This window comes from Symphalangus syndactylus, chromosome 24, assembly GCF_028878055.3.
Source record: "Symphalangus syndactylus isolate Jambi chromosome 24, NHGRI_mSymSyn1-v2.1_pri, whole genome shotgun sequence".
In the NCBI taxonomy this organism is placed as follows: domain Eukaryota; kingdom Metazoa; phylum Chordata; class Mammalia; order Primates; family Hylobatidae; genus Symphalangus; species Symphalangus syndactylus.
This window is the reverse complement of record NC_072446.2, coordinates 9,089,592-9,108,894: the sequence shown is the minus strand read 5'-3', so window position 1 is coordinate 9,108,894 and position 19,303 is coordinate 9,089,592. Positions and strand designations below refer to the sequence as shown.

The following is a 19,303-nucleotide window of genomic DNA, read 5'->3' as shown; positions in this document are numbered from 1 at the left end:
ACAGACCATGGCAGGCAGGCTGGGCTTGCCCCCCACCAGCAACCAAGGCTGCCAGTCATCCAGAGTTTGCAACTGCAACTGGGACATGGGGGTGAGGGGACCCCTGAGCACCTCGGGGACCACCCAAGGAGGCTTCCTGCAACTCCAGCTGGGGCCGTTTTCACTTCTGTCCCATCTCAGGCTGGCAAATTTCTCCCATTTGGCCCCAGTTCTAGCCAGGTCACACGTGAAAGGACAGCTTCCTTCCAGACAGGCTCTGCAGGCCCCACTAGGCCCCTCCCATCCATGTGGCCCCACAGAGGCCCGGGATGGGCCGGGGTCCATCAGGAACACCTGTGTCCTTGGGCAGGGCCACCAGGTAAAACACAGGACACCCAGTGAGATCAGAATTTTAGGTAAATAAGGAGTACCGTTTTTGTGTAAATATGACCCAAATATTTTACACTAAACAATTATTTGATATATATCCAAAGTCCCAACATGACTGGGTCCTGTATCTCCTCTGTGGAGGCCTCGTGGCTCTGATGTTCATGGGTTCAAATCCTCCCCATCTGGGGCCGTGGGCTGCCAGCACCACATGGGGGCCGAAGCTCCCAACCACATCCCTGCCTGGCCGCCCCACTCTTCCTCTCATTCCACCTCCTTTCGTGTGGGTTTGAGGGCATCCCACTTTGGGACTGGAGGGAGACACGAGCAGGCCCTCCAAGGGTGCCCCCAGACAGTGCCCCCGTCACCACTGCCTGTCACCTGGGCTGCCTCGTTTCCATCCTCACCCAGCATAGTGGGTCCAATATGCCCCAAGGATATCAGGACCTCAACCCTGGAATCTGTGGCTGACTTCATGTGGCAGGAAAGGATTTTGAAGATTTGATTGAGGATGTTGAGATGGGGGTAATCCCGGATTATCCCAGGTGGGCCCCAAATGCAATCACTCGCATCCTCATGAGAAGGGGATTTGACACAGAGGAGGATAAAGCAGTGTGACGACAGAGGCAGAGACTGGAATGATGCAGCCACAAGCCACGGGGTGTTGGCAGACACAGCAAGGGGTGAAGCAGGGAACCGATTCTCCTGGGATCTCCAGAGGACTAGAGCCCTGTTGACACCTTGATTTTGGCAGGGAGGCTGGTTTTGGCCTGGCCCCAGGAGGCCTCGCCATTTGCAGTCATTGGTTGCGGCATCCCTAAGAGACTAACCCACTATGGGGCCTTGTGGTCAGCCTGCCTGCTCTGCGGAACCCTCCCAGTCAGGTACCCGGCTGTAGGTGGGGAGGTGGGGGCTGGGCGACAGAGAGGCCTGCCTCAGTGCTGTGTACAGGGTCAGGGGCCCTGCCCACCCTCCACCCCGACCCTCCTCTGCATCCTCAGGGAGCCTGCCCACCCTCCACCCCGACCCTCCTCTGCATCCTCAGGGAACCTGCCCACCCTCCACCTGACCCTCCTCTGCATCCTCAGGGAACCTGCCCACCCTCCACCCCGACCCTCCTCTGCATCCTCAGGGAACCTGCCCACCCTCCACCTGACCCTCCTCTGCATCCTCAGGGAACCTGCCCACCCTCCACCTGACCCTCCTCTGCATCCTCAGGGAACCTGCCCACCCTCCACCTGACCCTCCTCTGCATCCTCAGGGAACCTGCCCACCCTCCACCTGACCCTCCTCTGCATCCTCAGGGAACCTGCCCATCCTCCACCTGACCCTCCTCTGCATCCTCAGGGAACCTGCCCACCCTCCACCTGACCCTCCTCTGCATCCTCAGGGAACCTGCCCACCCTCCACCTGACCCTCCTCTGCATCCTCAGGGAACCTGCCCACCCTCCACCTGACCCTCCTCTGCATCCTCAGGGAACCTGCCCACCCTCCACCCCGACCCTCACCTGCTGCGCATGACTGGCTGTGGGCCGGGGCCGCTTTCCCAGAGCAGGGAGGGGTGGAAAGGAGTTGTCCTCCCCTCTCCCCACCCCTCCACCCTTGCCAGCCAAGGTCGGAGCAGGTTCTAGCCCAGAGAGACCAGGGACCCCAGGGAAGACCCAAAGCCCCCAGCCCACTGACCGAAGTCACCAGCCTCCCGGCTTCAGGGGCTGGAGTTCCTACAACCATGTGCAGAGGGCCTGGACCTGGGAGCAGGATGGACAGGTACAGGCTCCAGCCACAGGTGACCGGCTTAGGAGGAGAGTGAGACCAGGCGTGCGGGGCCAGAGGAAGAATGAGTGTGTGTGTGTGACAGTCACGCGGTGGAGGAGCCCTCAGCTCTCATGCGGCCCCCAGAGATCCCAAAACCCGCAGCCTCGTTCTGTGGATCTGAAGGCACCATTCTCTGCCCTGGGTAGCCATGGAAAAGCCCCTCACAGCCACCCAGGCCACCTGGCCTTCGGATGGGGCCTTGGTGCTTGGCAACCGCCTGGGGGACACCAGGCACTCCTCCCTGAGCGCTCAGCGCTCACCCTGTGCAGCGCAGGGGGCCACTCTTGCAGGCCCACCGCCCACCCTGGGGTCCCCAGGCAGGGAGTGAAGGATGCCGGGCCGGCCACCTGGGCAGGGAGGGGGTCCGGGGAGCGCGGGCGGGGCCCACCCCCCCAGCAGCAGGCGCACACGGCTCCGGGGTCGCTCAGTTTATTGGTAAAACGGGCACTGAGCGTGGCGAGCGCTGGGCACGGAAGCCTGGGGCGGGGGCGCCTTTCCTCTTGAAGAACTTCCACTGGACCTTGATGGCGAGCATCCAGTCGCTGACCGAGGGCCTCTGGCAAGCGGTGGTGCAGACATGCGCCTGGCGGGGGTGCGGGGCGCCGGAGCGGCGCGCGGGGCGGGGGCGGGGCGGGGGCCGGGCCGGGGTTCGGAGCGCGGCGCCGCCGGGGAGGGTCGCGCCGCGGGCGCCCGCGCTTCACTTGCCCGCCTTCTGCGCCTTCTGCGCAGACTTGGTGACCTTGCCGGCGCCGCCGCTCTTCTTCTCCACGTTCTTGATGACGCCCACGGCCACCGTCTGCCTCATGTCGCGCACGGCGAAGCGGCCTGGGGGGCGGGGGGCGGCGTGTGAGCGGGGCCGGAGGACTTGTCCCCCCACAACCCCAGGGCTCTCGCCGGGCGGGGGCGCAACCGCTGGAAGGAAGCCGGGTCGGGAACATCCTCGGAACACGCTTAGCGCAGAGCGCGCCCTTGTGAGGACGGCCGGCCTCGCCGGAGTCCTGCCTGGGCGGCTGCTCCACGGTCAACCACGGGGCGGGGGCAGCCCTAACGCTGCCACTGGACGACTTCGGAGCCCTCCTCACTCGCGGGGCCTTCCTCACTTTCGGGGCCTCGTCTGCACACAGGACCCGCCCCAGGTCGTCCGGGCAGGGTCACCTGCACTCAGTGACACGGAGGTCGTGGGTCTCCTGCCATGCTCTGGGCCAAGCTCCGCAGGAAAGGGGGCCCAGTGCTGTCCCCAGCGCCCCATCCCCGCAGTCCTCTGCCCTCAGCCTGGATCAGCCACGGCCTGGGGGCTGCACCTCCCCGGACCACCCCGGCTCACCGAGAGGCGGGTACTGGGAGAAGCTCTCAACACACATGGGCTTTCCCGGCACCATCTCCACGATGGCCGCGTCTCCAGACTTCAGGGACTTAGGGTTGTCCTCCAGCTTCTTGCCAGAGCGCCGGTCAATCTTCTCCTTCAGCTCCGCAAACTTGCAGGCGATGTGGGCTGTGTGGCAGTCGATGACCGGGGAGTAGCCGGCGCTGATCTGCCCCGGGTGGTTCAGGATGATGACCTGAGAACAGAGCCACAGGCGGCCCATCAGGCACATCCGCGGTGGGCACCGGGAGGGCGCCAGAGCGGGGCTGGGAGGCCCCGTCACCGGCCCCCCTCCATGGGCTCCTGGGCCCGGAGCGCTGACTGGAGGAAACTCAGGCTCTGAGGACCCAGCCCCAGACCTGAGCCTCAACATCCTCATTAAGCAAAAGATAAACAACTGAGATTCATTGTTTCGAAGGGGCAGGGGCAGCACCTACACGGCCAACCCCAGCTGGAACTAAGGCGGGGGTGTGACAAAACTGGACCTCAATTCCTGTGTTTCAGTTGTATCTCAGTAAAGCCACTTTTAAAAATCATGAAGAGGCCGGGCACGGTGGCTCACGCCTGTAATCCCAGTACTTTAGGGGGCCGACGCACGTGGATCACTTGAGGTCAGGAGCTCGAGACCAGCCTGCCCAACATGGCGAAACCCCGTATCTACTAATAATACAAAAATTAGCCAGGCGTGGTGGCGCATGCCTGTAATCCTACCTACTTGGGAGGCTGAGGCAGGAGAATCACTTGTACCCGGGAGGCGGAGGTTGCAGTGAGCCGAGATCACGCCACTGCACTCCAGCCTGGGCAACAGAGTGAGACTCCGTCTCAAAAAAAAAAAAATATATGAAGAGGCCAGCAAAGAGGGGGCAATGAAGACTGTAGAGAATGAAAGTATGACAGAGATGTCTCAGGCAGTAAGTTAACAAAAGCGTTTTTCCAGGACGAATGTAGGACCTCAGAGGCTGGGCATCCCAGCGGTGTGGCATGGAAGACAGACCCGGGATTGAACACAGGCTGGGAGCCATAGGGCCTGCACCCCTCCCAGAACTGACTGATCCCCCAGTTGAGTGCTCGGTGGCCCCCTCGGTGGAATGGGGGTCCCTTTCCCTTTTCTTTTTTTTTTTCTTTTGAGACGGAGTCTCGCTCCGTCGCCCAGGCTGAAGTGCAGTGGCGCAATCTCGGCTCACTGTAACCTCCGCCTACCAGGTTCAAGCGATTCTCCTGCCTTAGCTTCCTGATAGCTGGGACTACAGGCATGTGCCACCATGCCTAGCTAATTTTTGTATTTTTAGTAGAGATGGGGCTTCACCATGTTGACCAAGATGGTCTTGATCTCTTGACCTCGTGATCCACCCGCCTTGGCCTCCCAAAGTGCTGGGATTACAGGCGTGAGCGACTGTGCCCGGCCTGAGGGTCCGGTTTTCTCCCCACACCAGGCCACCTGCCGACAGCAGCCTCACCCAGGACAGTTCTGCTGCTGCCCAGCAGGCGCCAGCCCCCTGGACCCAGTGCAGCCCCCCACCTGGGAAGTGAACTGAGCGGCCTCCTGCGGCGGGTCGGACTTGCTGTCCCCGCACACGTTGCCCCGCCGGATGTCCTTCACTGACACATTCTTCACATTGAAGCCGACGTTGTCGCCAGGCAGAGCTTCGCTCAGAGCCTCATGGTGCATTTCCACCGACTTCACCTCAGTGGTGATGTTCACTGGCGCAAAGGTCACCACCATGCCCGGCCGCAGGATGCCAGTCTCCACCCGGCCCACGGGCACCGTGCCAATGCCTGCAGAGGGGAGGGGGTGTGAGGGGAAGGCAGGGCCCGAGGGGATGCTGGGGAAGGATATTCGGGGACAGAGCCTGGAAACCAACAAAGCCTGGGACTGGATCCCCCGACAGGCCTGGGGGTTGGGGCCACATGGGCAGAGTGCAAGGGAGGGGAGGCCAGGGACAAGGCAGACACAGAGATTCCAAGAGAAGTGGGGGCTCCCCCACCCAGCTGGGGAAATAAGAGGCTGAGCAGCAGAGCTCCCAGGAACCCAAGGAAAAGCCACAGGGGCAGAGAAGGGGGAGGATGGGCAGAGAGGGGCTGTCTGAACCTGGGGTCCCATCCATGCCCCCAGAGAGCACTTTCCCTCGAAGGGGGCACTATGGGACCCCTCCTTTGTCTGAGGACTCCTCCCTGTGAGTGTGGGCCGGGCCACTGACTGCTCCTGCCTGGGGCCTGGTGGCCCTGCTCCCTGCTCCCTGCTCCCTGCTCCCTGCGGGCCCTGCTCCCTGCTCCCTGCTCCCTGCTCCCTGCTCCCTGCTCCCTGCAGGCTCTCTGGGCCCCACTTGGGTGCCGAAGGTCTCTATCATTAAAGGGGACTCTCAGCCGGATGCAGCACAGGCACAGTGGCACCTGAGCATCCCTGGCATTTCTCATGGATCTGCTTAAACCAATTGTGCAGCTGCCACATGGGGATCTTGTCTCCCCCAGGCTACTGGGTCTCCACCCTCACCTCCCAGGGCTGTGAGGGAGGCCCGTTGTAGCCTCCAGCCGACTTCACTGAGGCCGGTGGCTGTGCTCTGTGCTGGGGTGAGCAGGATGCCCCCACTGTGCACACAGAGGTGCCTGCAACATCTTTGGCTGCAGCCCACTGGCTGGGGGTCTCCTATCAGTGCCCCTTCTCTGGGGTCTCAGATTTTCTTATGGTTTCTCTTCTTGGTGAGATGGATGGATGGATGGATAGAAGGATGGATGGATGGATGGATGGATGGATGGATGGATGGATGGATGGATGAATGGGGAGGTAGATGGATGGGGAGGTGGACAGACAGAAGGATGGGTGGGGAGATGGATGAGTAGGGAGATGGATGGATGGATTGGTGGATGGATGGATGGATGAATGAGGAGGTGGATGAGTGGATCGACAGAAGGATGGATGGGTAGGGAGGTGGGTGGATGGATGGATGGATGGATGGGGAGGTGGATGGATGGATGGATGGAGAGATGGATGGATGGATGGATGGATGAGGAGATGAATGGATGGATGAGATGGATGGATGGATGATGGAGGGAAGGATGGCTGGATGGGGAGATGGGTGGATGGAGAGGTGGATGGGGAGATGGATGGATGGATGGATGGATGGATGGATGGAAGGATGGATGGATGGATGGATGGGGAGGTGGATGGATGGGGAGGTGGATGGATGGATAGGTGGATGGGTGGATGGACAGAAGGATGAATGGGTAGCGAGATGGATGGATGGATGGATGGGGAGGGAGGGATGGATGGATGGATGGATGGATGGATGGATGGATGGATGGGTGGATGGGTGGATGGATAGAAGGATGGATGGGTGGAGAGGTGGGTAGATGGGTGGATGGATGGAGAGATGGATGGATGGATGGATGGATGGATGGATGGATGGAGAGAAGGATGGATGGGTGGGGAGGTGGGTGGGTGGATGGATGGGTAGGGAGGTGGGTGGGTGGGTGGATGGGTGGATGGATGGATGGACAGGTAGGTGGATGGGTGGATGGACAGAAGGATGGATGGGTGGGGAGGTGGGTGGATAGATGGATGGATGGATGGATGGATAGATGGGGAAATGGATGGATGGATGGATGGATGGATGGATAGGGAGGTGGGTGGGTGGATGGATGGATGGATGGATGGATGGATGGATGGATGGACAGAAGGATGGATGGATGGGGAGGTGGGTGGGTGGGTGGATGGACAGAAGGACGGATGGTTGGGGAGGTGGGTGAGTGGATGGATGGATGGATGGATGGATGGGGAGATGGATGGATAGATAGAAGGATGGATAGGTGGGACAATAGGTGGACGGATGCATAGAGAGAAGGATGAATGGGTGGGGAGATGGATGGATGGATGGATGGAGAGGTGGATGGATGGATAGATGGACAGAGGATAGATGGGGGAGGTGGGTGAGTGGATGGATGGATGGATGGAGGTGGATGGATGGATGGATGGATGGAGAGGATGGATGGGTAGGACAATGGATGGATGGATGCATGGATGGATAGATGGAGGGATAGAGAGAAGGATGGATGGGTGGGACAATCAATGGATGGATGGATGGATAGAGAGAAGGATGGATGGTGGGGAGATGGATGGATGGATGGAGAGATGGATGGATGGATGGATGGATGGATGGACAGAAGGATGGATGGGTGGGGAGGTGGGTGGGTGGATGGATGGATGGATGGATGGAGAGGTGGAGGGATGGTTGGATACAGAGAAGGATAGATGGATGGATGGATGGATGGATGGATGGATGGATGAAGGATGGATGGGTGGGGAGATGGATGGATGGATGGATGGATGGATGGATGGATGGATGGAGTGAAGGATGGATGGGTGGGGAGATGGATGGATGGATGGATGGATGGATGGATGGATGGATGGAGAGGTGGATAGAAGGATGGATGGATGGATGGATGGATGGATGGATGGATGGACGGACGGATGGACAGAGGATGGATGGGTGGGGAGGTGGGTGGATGGATGGATGGATGTGGGATGGACTGTCCCCCAGAAAGTGTGTGGTAAGGGGAGAGATTGGAGACAGCCCAGTCTTGAGATGCCTCGTAGGGGCCCCTGGCCTAGGGCGGGCAGAGCTGGCCAGGCAGGAGCTCCAGCACGGCGCCCTTGCTCACCGCCGATCTTGTACACGTCCTGCAGCGGCAGGCGCAGGGGCTTGTCCGTGGGGCGCGTGGGGGGCAGGATGGTGTCCAGGGCCTCCAGCAGGGACACGCCGCTTGCATTGCCCTCCTTACGCTCCACCTTCCAGCCCTTGAACCATGGCATCTGGACCAAAGGGAGAAAATCAATCCGTTACAGAGACATTGGTGGCCTCCCCACCCTCAGGCCTCCCCAGGGTGCTTCCAGGAGTACTGCTGTTCAGGCTAAACTTGCCTCATGCCCTTTGAGATGAGGAATTTCCCCACCCTGCTCCTCCCCAGCCCATAGCCCCAGCATCACAGGGACTCTGGGAAGGAGATCCCTCTTAAAAGGAGGAGGACAAAGAGGGAAAGCACCCTTCCCAGCCCAGGCTGCTCAGGAGTTGCTGACACTGTGAACAAACCCGCAGTCCAGCCCCAAGTCCCCGAAACCCCGGACCCCTGACCATCAGCTCCAGGCAGGGCAGGTGACTTAACTAGGAGGACGCCGAGTCTGGCCAAGGGCCAGGCCAGGGACAGAGCTGGAGGAGGAGCCTCGCCCCACCCTAGCTCCTGGACACTGCGCTGCCTCCAAGCTTGGCCCAGCCTTGTCCGGAGCTTCTCCTAGCGCGGCCCCTGCTCCCACCCCAGGAAGCCTCCCTCTGGGCCACCTGCCACAAACAGGGAGAAGAGGAGGGGCTGGCAGCACTGTGCCCCAGCCCCCCAGGACCTGTGTAAGCATGGGCCACCTAGCAGCTCAGGCCAGACGGGAGTGCGGGGCCCCTGATGGCTGGAGGCCTCCCTGGAGAGGGGGAGAGTGGTGTTCGCCACATGATACCCCGTGAGGACAACGCCATCACAGGTGAAAACATCCAGCCTCGTGAGATGGAGGCGGGGCTGGGGGAGTCCCTCCCAGCTCTGTCCCCAGACCTCAGCTCCAGGCTCAGTGCTGCTGGTCTGTCTCCCTGCTGTCTCTAGACTCCACACCTGCACCCTCACTGTGGGCAGTGACAGTGCTGGCAGAGCCCAGTGGCGGCCATTCCGGGGTCTCCTCTGGCTTGGAGAACCCTGGGAACGGTCTCAGGTTCTGCAAGTGTCTCCACGCATCACCTCCAGCTGAGGCAGAGTCCCCAGGCTACAGACTGTTCGCGCGTTGAGCTCCCAGGTGACCAGCCAAGAGCCAACCTTTGGCCTTCCCAGTGAGCCCAGAAGCATGCACACTTCCCAAAGCCCAACCCTGCTCCAAGACCCCAGGGGAGGCAGCTGAGCCCCCACGGCCCAGCCCGCAGCCCCTGCACGGTGTCCAGGGCCAGCACAATGGCCTGGCAGAGATGAAACCCACCACCCCCATGGCAGGGCTCTGGAGACCAAGCACATGGGCCTGGTGCTGGAGGCTGCTGCCCCTGCTGTGTTGACGTCGGGGATGGGCCCTGGCCCTGGCCAGCTGTGTGGGAGGCTGAGTGTAGGAGCAAAGCCCGGTGCTGAGGGAGATGGGGCTCCCTGCTGGGCCCTGAGCCAGTTAGGGAAACCCAGCAGGTTTCGAGGGGAACCTGCATTTCCCGGGGACAGGCCCTTGACCGCCCCCTGCCACCTGCTGGTGCCTCGCTCTGGCCCAGGGGGTCCAGCCAGCCCCTGTGGCCCGCCCCGCCCTAGCCGCCACTCACGTTGGGGGAGGGCTCCAGCATGTTGTCGCCGTGCCAGCCGGAGATGGGCACGAAGGGCACGGTGGCCGGGTTGTAGCCAATCTTCTTGATGTAGGCGCTGACTTCCTTGACGATCTCGTCGTAGCGCTTCTCGCTGTAAGCCGGCTCCGTGGAGTCCATTTTGTTCACACCCACGATGAGCTGCTTCACACCCAGCGTGTAGGCCAGCAGGGCATGCTCCCGCGTCTGCCCATTCTTGGAGATGCCCGCCTCGAACTCACCCACGCCCGCTGCCACAATCAGCACTGCGCAGTCCGCCTGCCCGGCAGGGGACACAGTGAGCTCCACCCTGCCTGCCCGGCAGGGGACACAGCAAGCTGGGCCCCACCTCACTTCCAGGCCTCTCCAGGCAGTGGGCTGGGGCCTGAGCAGCCCACTGGAGCCTTGGGGCAGGAGGCATGGGGGTCCCCACTTCAAGGGCAGCATGGGGGCTCATCACCAGGCCCCGGGTCAGGGGACCAAAGTTCAGCCCTGGCTGCACCACCAGTGAGCTGTGTGTCCCTGGACAAGTCACTTAGCCTCTCTGGTCCTGTTCCTCACTTGAGGACAGATTGAAGTCACAGTTATCAAAGCAGTTTGGAGGTGGTGGCATGTGTCCTGCTGTCTGCAGGGTGCTGTGTCTGGGGTGTCCGTGCATCTCTGTGAGTGCCCTGAAATGTCATACGGTCTAGGCCTGGCCGGTGGCACCTCTGCCCCACTGCTCACTGTCCCCATCCTGGCCTCTAACCCCTCCGTGTATGAAGGCGTGTCCATGTCCCCATCTGCCCCCATCTACCTGGGGACGCTGACACTGGCTGGGTATCTTCACAGGCACTGGTTCAGATGCCAGAGCACTGGATTCGTCCTTGGGGTGCTCTGACCCAGACTGGGTGAGGGTGGCCCAGGTGAGGGGTCCCCTGCCCTCGCAGGAAGCACAGGAGACCCCACCACCCCAGTGACCCCAGGGGCCCCCAGTGTCCCTTGAAGGGTGCAGCGGCCTCTCCCCCAGCCCCACCTGCTGTGCCCTGCTCACCTGGGATGTGCCCGTGATCATGTTCTTGATGAAGTCGCGGTGGCCGGGGGCATCGATGATGGTGATGTAGTACTTGGTGGTCTCGAACTTCCAGAGGGAGATGTCGATGGTGATGCCGCGCTCACGCTCCGCCTTCAGCTTGTCCAGCACCCAGGCATACTTGAAGGATCCCTTCCCCATCTGGAGCGGGTGAGGGTCACGGCTGAGGGCGGGACCCGGGACTCAGGAGTCCCTGGTGGTGCGAGCTGCTTGTTACAGCAGAGTGGCCGCGAGAGGCGGGAGATGGGCTCCAGCACCCCCTTGCTCCCCACCGGGGTCCTGGGACGCCGGACCCCTCCGTCGGGACCCCACACCCAGACCCTGCCCCCCAGGGCCGGCCTCCGCACCTGCTCCGAAATGGGCGCGGCTACGCACGTCCACCAGCAGGTGGCGCAAGGGCCTGGGAGTCGCTCGCTCTCCGAGCGAAGCCGCCAGATGGGATAAACCCCTCCCGGGCGAGGGCTCCCCTTTATCTGAAGCTGCGGACGCCCCCAGATCCCTTCCTCAGCCAGAGGCCAATAATACCACCGTGTTTGGGGCTGTCAGATAAATAACCCTCTGTGGCTGCTCCTCCCCTTCCTCGCTCTGATGGACACGGGAAGCTGGGGGGCCTCGGCCAGTGAGACCCCCACAGAAGGGGACGGGCTGCGGTCAGGGCAGCAGCGGCGGTCACGACCCAGCTTGGCAGAGCTCCCAGCCAGGGCCTCGCACAGACAAGACTCTGCCCTCCAGGAGGCTGCCCAGCCTGGAGCAGACCCAGACGGGACCCAGCTGGGGCCTGAAACAGCGGCCCTCTGAAACCCCCGCCTCCTCCCGACAAGGCCAGGTAAAGGGTGATGCAGCCCAAACTCAGGGGTGCAGCTCAGAGCACCCCCCAACCCCACCAGGGCAGGGGCTCAGCCCAGGACAGCGAGTGCCCCCACCTCCGGCCCTGGCCTCCGCCCTCATCATCCAGGTGAGAGCTCCCACAGGCCCTCCCGGAAGTGGGCTTCTCCCCAGAGCCCTGGGTGGGGGATGGGGACCAGAGAGCAGACCCCGTCTCATGGCCGCTCCCCACCACCGTCTCAGCCACCAAAGAGGAACCGCTTCAAAAGGTCAGCTAGGGGGTCACCTCATCCAGGACCCCCACCCCAGGGCTGCCCTGGACAGCAGCCCTCCACAGCCCAGCACAAGAAAATGGAGCAGACGGGCCGGCTGCCCATCAATCAGCTATTAATAGCAGCGTGCGTCCTGGCAGGGCCCTGGGACAAGTGAGGGCAGTACCATCTCCAGCCCCAGCCTTGGCCCTGGGGGGAAGGGGGCAAGGCTCCAGGGCCCTCCAGCCCCAGCTCAACATGGCAGAGTTCCAGAGCCTTCTGCGGACCCTCCCAGGTCACCTCCCTCACCACAGGGCAAGTCCGGCAGCTCCATGGCCACCCCTCTCCCACCAAGCTCCCCCCAAGAGAGAGGCTGCCCCACCAGACCCTCTGAGGCCTTAGTGCCCCACAGCGGGGGTCCCTCCTGCCCTGGAGGAGGTCACCTGAGCCCCATGCCCTGGGGCTGGGAGATGCCAAGCCTGGCCACCACGGGAGTTGGGGGTTCCTTCTCAGGGGGCCAAGACGGGAGCCCGGGGAGCTCACCTCAGCCGCCTCCTTCTCGAACTTCTCAATGGTCCTTTTGTCGATACCTCCGCATTTGTAGATGAGGTGGCCTGTGGTGGTGGACTTGCCAGAGTCCACGTGGCCGATGACCACGATGTTGATGTGGGTCTTCTCCTTGCCCATTTTGCTGGGAGTGTGAGGGGCTGGCGGGACCCGGGGTACTCTGGCTCAGGGCGAGGGGGGCTGCAGTGATTCTGTGGGGCCAGTCGTGGTGGGGAGACAGGTGATGGGGAGCCCCAGGGGGAGAGACCAGCAGAGACTGTCCTGGCACAGGCTGGGCACGCATCCCTGCCCACAAACCAAGCCCCCATGTTTGGTGGGGAGGGAATGGCCCCCGCTCACAGCTGGGCCTGGCCAGGGCAAGCAGAGGCTGTGCACTGCCCCCACCCCACACTTGAGCCCAAACGGCCCCATCTGCTCTAAATAACTGGGCGTTGGAGCCCCCCGGCCGCTCCTTGGGAAGGGGTTAGCCACCATTTGGAGGGACCACGCAGCACCAGGCTGGGTACGTCCGTGACCAGCAGAGCAGGGTGATGAGTCACCTGCCCAGCGCTCCAGGGCCCTGTCCTGCACGCGCGCTCCCCTCCCCGGCGGCAGGGCCAGGGACACGGCGCCCCACCCCCACCCGCTGCCACCGGGGAGAGATGGCCACTGCTCCCCACTCCCCTCCTCAGGCAGGGACGGCGCCATCTTCCCCTCATCCCTGCCCGGCAGGCTGGGCCAGAGCCCCGACAGAGATGCTCTGCCCAGATTAGGGACCCAGAATAGCTCTAGGCACCCCCCTCCCGGACTCTCACAGGGGCAGACAGCGGCCGGGAGGTGGGGGTCCCTGTTCCAGCCCGAGGAAGGACGACCCGGCCCAGCCGAGCCCAGCAAGTGCCAGGTGGAGATGCCCTCGGCCCCGTGGGTCGAGGTATAGGGGGCACCCTCCCTCCCCCCTCCCCTCTGGTCAGGGCCCTGGGTCACAGCCCTGTCCCATCACAGAGGTCAGTGGAGAAACCCACGCTGCTTCTCGGGGACAGGCGGCTGGGGGAGGGAAAGAGGACAGAAGCCACCCTGGGGTGGGAACACGGGTGGGGGTGGGGAGGCCAGGGCCCCCAGATCTCACCGCCTCCCTCAGCGTCCTCTGGTCCAGCGCCCCGAAGCCCGACCCCCATCAGCCCCCGGCACTGAAGACCCTGCCCCCAGCCCGCAGGGTCCCCGCGGCCCCAAGGTCACGGATACGGGGCGATCGCCGCCCAGGACCCGGCCCCGCCGCCCCGCGCCGCCCCCCACCCCCAGCCCAGCCCGGCCGACGCGGGGACCCCCGGGAGCCGGAATCCGGGCGCGCGCGGGGGCGGGTGCGGGGCCCGGCCGCCCTCTGCCCCCCAGGACCTGCCCCGGGGGTCCCTCTTCGGAAGACGGGGGCGGGGGCGGAGGCCCGGGGGCCGAGCGTCCTTACCCGGAGCCGAGGTCTCAGCCAGAGGGACTGGCGGCGCCGGCGCCGGCGGTTTTATCTCCGGGAGGGGGTCCACCTATTGACGGTGGCGGCGCAGTGCACCGCGCCCTGCAGCACGCCAATGCGGAACCGCGCGGGAGGGGGCGGGGCGCGGACGCGCGCGGGCGGGCGCCACGGGGACGCGAGGGGATGCGGGAGGCGCTGGCTGCAAAGACGGACGCGGGAGGCGGGAGAGAAACGCGCAGCTGGCGGGGGCGGGGCGGGGGCAGGGCAGGGAGGCGGCGGGAGGGAGGGACGGGGATGGAGACGGCGCGGGGAGAGCGCGGCGGGCCCGGGAGACCGAGCGAGAGCCGGCTCAGGGCAGGAACACGCTTGAGCCGCGAAAAGCGGTCCCCTGGGACAGGGCAGACGCCGAGGACCGGAGCCGGCAGGCGGGGGAGGGGAGCAGGTGGGCTGCAGCCTGGGAGACGAGCCTGGGTCTACCGGCCCTCCCCGGCCCTGCTCATGGGGGACGCCCAAGAACCAACGAAGCCCAGCTCTGAGGGGCTCTCCCTAATGAGGCCCGGGGGTGCAGGCCTCAGGGTGGAACCCCGGAATCTGCTGGTTTCCAGTCCCTGTCCTCACGCGCCTGCCCTCCTGGGCGCACCATGACAGGCCCCGAGGATCCAGCGCAGAACCACCCTCCCCCTGAGAGGCTGGTCTCCCACGGTGCAGGGAACGCCGGAAGCCCGCTCCCAGACCCACTGACATCTTCCAGGGACCCTCCCCTCCGGGTGCGCCTACCGCCGGCTGCTGCTGGGAAACAGCGCCAGCCAAGGGCGAGTCAGATCCAGACAAACCCAGGCCCCCCACCCCGCCCAGCGCCCCACCCCGCTGCACCTCAGCGCCTTGAGGCTGGTCCTCACATGGGGTCAGGATGCCAAGCCAAAGACCGGACCACGCTCTGTAGGAAGTGGGGAGTCCCTGAGGTCCTGGGCACAAGCGGGTAATGACCAACGTGGGTTGTGAGGAAGGGGATGTGGCAGCCATGTGTTGCCTGAAGACCAAGGTCAGGGGCTTTCTCCCAGACCCCAAGATCCTGTCGTCTCACCCAGGTATTCAGGTCTTCCCTCCCATGCTGCCCCCCCCCACTCGGATCTTCCTGCCAGCGGAGTCTCGGGAGGTGTGTGCTGAGTGGGGGCAGAGCCCTGGCACCTGTCCTCTCAGCCCTGAGTGCCCACTGGGTGTTGACATGGAGGCCCCAGGTCGTGCCCAGCACCTGCCACTGGGCAAATCCATGGGGATCCCCAGCAACTGGACCCCTACCTGGCCCGCTGGCAGGTGTGAGGAGGAAGGAAAGGTGGGGGCCCAGGGTCGGGGCCAAACAGTTCTCCCCAGCCTGTGGAGAGGGCCTCTCAGGAGGACACTGGTCTGTGGCTGCGTCTGCCCCATAGGAGTCCAGGAACTTGAGCTCCTGGGCCACAGGCAGGAGAGGAGGCAGGGAGGGCCTGCCAGGTGCCCCGGCACTTCCGAGTGCTGCTGATGCCGTCAAACAGGAGCCAGGAATAAAAATAACCGCCTGGCGAGAAAGCAAGTCCCGCCCCACCCCACCCAGCTGGTCTCTATATTTAACGCCTCCCCTGCAGCCTGAAGGTTAGGCAGGGATTTGGGAAGTGGGCTTGCTGCAGGTGCTCAAGTGGCCGAGGCCGGGGTCCCTGGGATGCCCACCCCACTCCCTCAAGGGATCACCAGGACTCTGGGCTACTTTTCCAGACACCCCTTCCCCCTCGGCTCCTGGCTCACCCACAGCAGTGCCAAGGGCTCACATGTGCCAGGGGGCCTTGCCACCCACAGGAGTGGCCCCTGAGAGTGGAATGTGGCATCCTCCCCAAAGCACCTGTGTGCTGACCCTGGACAAGGGTGTCGGTGGCTGCTCCAAAGGGTCTCCCGGGCGCCAGGACACATTTGGTCCACGGTGCGGCCCTTTGGGGCCCTGGGAGCCGCTGACTCAGTCTCCGGAGACACTTGGAACACACAGCTAACGGGGCTGAGGTCACAAGGCTAAACACCAACACACTGATGGTTCCGAGCCACCGCGGAGACTGAACAGTACTGAATGACTACTAACTACGGAATGCTAACTGCTGAATAACCGCAGTGGCCTGACCACATCCCCTAAGTGCACGAGTTGTAACTTAATCCCCAATGCAACAGTGTTGGGGGCTGGGGCTTTCGGGAAGGAGTCTGGGTCATAAAGGGTTTGCCCTTCCGAATGGAAGGCAGGACTCATGGCAGTGGGTTCTCTCTTGCTCTTCCACCTTCTCCCACATGAGGACACAGCAAGAAGGCCCTGCCAGACGCCAGCACATTGATCCTGGACTTCCCGGCCTCCAGACTGAGAAATAAACTTCTGTTTACTTATAATAATTTATAAATTTATAAAGCAAACTTTATAAAGTAAATTTTTAAATTTAAGTAATATACAATTACCCAGTCTCAGGTATTCTGTCATAGCACAACAAGCAGGCAAAACACTTGTCAATGGCTGGGTAGCACCAAATGACTTCGGGTACCAAGCATCCTAATTAGTCACAGCCAAGTCGCCCAGCTGTGTGAGTTCACAGTGTAGGGGACGGGGGACAGAGGGCCGTGCATGTGCAGTGTGCGGGGATGGGGGCTGCGGGGACAGAGGCTACGAGGTAGGCCCCACAAGGCTGGCTGGAGGACCTTGAGAACCCGTGAGGCAACTGGGCACAGAAACGCCAAGATTCCTATCCAAGGACACACAGCAAGTGGGGGGGGGGCCTGTAGCCTGTGCTTTCCCTGCCCTCCCCCAGGTCACGACTTGGGCCCATCTTCTTGCATGAGTCCCTGGTCACAGTGCCCACCTCACCAACAACCTGGGGGGGTGGGAGGGGGGATGGTGAGTCAAGAGGGCACCAGCCAATCAGGGCTCCCCTGGGGGCAGGCCCCGCCCCTCCTCGACCCCTCCCAGAGCCCCCAGGTCCCGCCCCTCCTTGCCCCCTCCGAGAGCCCCCAGAACCCATCCCTGAGCTGTTTGGGGAGACACAGGCAACCCCTTCTTTGGCTGGCTAGGGTTTCACGAGCCTCGGGAAAGAAGATGCAGCTAAAATTAACTGCTATCAAGCTGTCAGCCCCGGAAATAAACCTGTCTCCCATTGGCTGCTGGTGACGTCACTGCCGGGTTAATAATAGCCTCCCAGTGCCTAACGAACCACCTGTGCATGGGGCACAGCCAGGCCATCACCCCGGGGCCACCGCCGCAGGCAGGTGGAGGCTGGCAGCCCAGAGGCAGACAGGGGCACGGAGGCAGGGTGGGGAGCAAGGCCAAGGCGGCTCTCTGGCCCCCAGTGTCTCAGGACGAACTCAGCCCTGGCCTGGCCCCAGAGCAGGTGTGGATTCAGTTTCCGGTCATGGGGCATCTCATCTGCTGGCCCACCTGGGCCCCCCCGGACGGCCACCAGAACAAGGCCCTCCCCCGCGGCCATGCCTTGGGGCTGGCTCCCAGGGGACTGAGCATGCCCTTGAGGCAGCGAATTAAACAGTCTCCATGGCAGCAGAGGAGCTCCTGCCTCTGGAGCCTCCCTTAGAGGAGCAGCTCACGTCCCCCCAGATCAGAGAAGCTGGGGCTGGGCTGGCAGCGGGTAAACACACCTGCAGGTCAGGCCACAGGCCGGGGCCAGCCACGGCCCCGACAGCCCACCCTCCAACCCGGTGTCTGGGTGTGCCTGATGCAGCCCCTCAGACAGAGGGAAGGGCGGCCTGGCCTGCCACCCCCACCTGCAGGCCCCAGCAGGGAGCGTTGCCATGGTGAGAGGCAGCAGCAGCAGGATGCCCCTCCCTCCAGGCCCTGCTGCCCGGGAGCCCAGCACCCACCCTGGTGGGGAGCAGACAGCACGTGCTCCTGCCGCAAGCAGCACTCTCTGGGCTTCTGGGCTTCCAGTTGCAGTGCCCGCTAGCCCCTCCCGGCCCCTGGCCATTACAGCCCATTGCAGGCTGGGAGGCTAAACAGGAGGCCGGGAGGCTAAACAGGAGGCCGGGGTCACCGACCAGGGTGGAGTCACTTCTTGGACCCAAGAAGGGCAGCCCCTGGTGCCAGCACAGGGGCGCTGTGCCCTCCAGTGCCCGGAGGCAGAGGGGAGAGCCTGGATAGGGTCTGCAGACCATTGACCCTACAGCTGCCTCCTCTGGGCCCCGGAGGAAGAGGGGGCCACCAATTGTGTCTCATTCTGCAGCTGGTCCAGAGAGAATGGGGGGGGCCGGCATCTGTGGTCAGGTCTGGAGAGAATGGGGGGATCCAGTGTCTGTGATCAGGTCTGGAGAGAATGGGGGGATCCAGTGTCTGTGGTCAGGTCTGGAGAGAATGGGGGGATCCAGTGTCCGTGATCAGGTCTGGAGAGAATGGGGGGATCCAGTGTCCGTGATCAGGTCTGGAGAGAATGGGGGGATCCAGTGTCTGTGGTCAGGTCTGGAGAGAATGGGGGGATCCAGTGTCTGTGATCAGGTCCGGAGAGAATGGGGGGGTCCAGTGTCTGTGGTCAGGGCCCCCTCAAGGGCCCACTGAAAGCAGAGCTCCCTTCCTGGGCCCCACCCAAGGTCCCATCTCCTCTCCTATGTAGCCGGCACCAGGTTCAAGGGGGATCTCTCGACATGGGAAATTGCCCTGGGGAACCTGAAGTTCATTAGCAGCTCTGGAGGCCCTGTTTTCACCCCTTTGAATAGCCCTTCCCTCAATTAGGCAGCTGGGAATCTTATGAAGGGAATAACAGGACCCTGCCTGCACCCTGGGGATGAGCCTCCCAGGGGCCACCGCCCACCATCGCCTCCCACAGAGATTCAGAGCCTCCCCACCCCTGGAGGGACCTCCCCACACTGCTAGGAACCAAGCAGCTGGGCCAGGGCAGGAGGAAGGGCAGGGAGAACACGGAGGGGATGTCTGCCTTTTTAAAGATGTGACTTTGAGCATACACAGGGAAAAGTGACACACTGCAAATGTGCCTGATGAGTTACCACCAGGAGAACACACCCAGACCAAGAAACAACATTCTCTCCTGCCCCTCGGTAAAGGTGACTTCTGACAGCACAGATCACATTTGCCTGTTTTTAAACTTTATATAAAGGGAACGCAATGCACAGTGTATATCCTTTTGTGTGGCTTCTTTCATACACGACGGTGTCTGCGAGATGCCTCCATGCCGTCCCGTGCAGCAGGCATTTGTTCATTTTCATCACTGTACCGCATTCCACTTCCAGTTCCGAACGACTACA

At 62.8% G+C, this 19,303-nt stretch overlaps 1 protein-coding gene across 3 annotated transcripts; it reads right to left on the bottom strand.

Annotated features, from left to right (window-relative positions):
• Positions 1-2,594: 2,594 nt before the first annotated feature.
• Positions 2,595-15,010, bottom strand: EEF1A2 (eukaryotic translation elongation factor 1 alpha 2). Of its 3 annotated transcripts, none has more exons than XM_063633410.1 (8): positions 14,915-15,010; positions 12,577-12,791; positions 10,919-11,098; positions 9,868-10,164; positions 8,201-8,351; positions 5,064-5,320; positions 3,506-3,740; positions 2,595-3,006 (listed from the first exon to the last, which is right to left on the bottom strand). In XM_063633410.1, exons 2-8 carry the CDS (start codon positions 12,718-12,720, stop codon positions 2,879-2,881), a joined length of 1,392 nt encoding a protein of 463 aa, XP_063489480.1. In that variant the 5' UTR covers positions 12,721-12,791; positions 14,915-15,010; the 3' UTR covers positions 2,595-2,878. The 3 variants fall into 3 exon arrangements, with proteins under 3 accessions (XP_063489480.1, XP_055121676.1, XP_063489481.1); XM_055265701.2 differs by lacking the exon at positions 14,915-15,010 and adding an exon at positions 14,039-14,171; XM_063633411.1 differs by lacking the exon at positions 14,915-15,010 and having other exon boundaries at positions 12,577-12,812.
• Between the last annotated feature and the right edge of the window lie 4,293 nt (positions 15,011-19,303).

What these genes read in the sequence shown, in the direction of transcription:
- EEF1A2 (XM_063633410.1), bottom strand. Translation starts at nt 12,720, where the DNA reads ATGGGCAAGGAGAAGACCCACATCAACATCGTGGTCATCGGCCACGTG. An exon ending in TGCTGGAGCCCTCCCCCAAC is followed by an intron (nt 8,352 to 9,867) that starts GTGAGTGGCGGC and finishes CCTTTGGTCCAG; the next exon opens with ATGCCATGGTTCAAGGGCTG. An exon ending in GGACGTGTACAAGATCGGCG is followed by an intron (nt 5,321 to 8,200) that starts GTGAGCAAGGGC and finishes TCCCCTCTGCAG; the next exon opens with GCATTGGCACGGTGCCCGTG.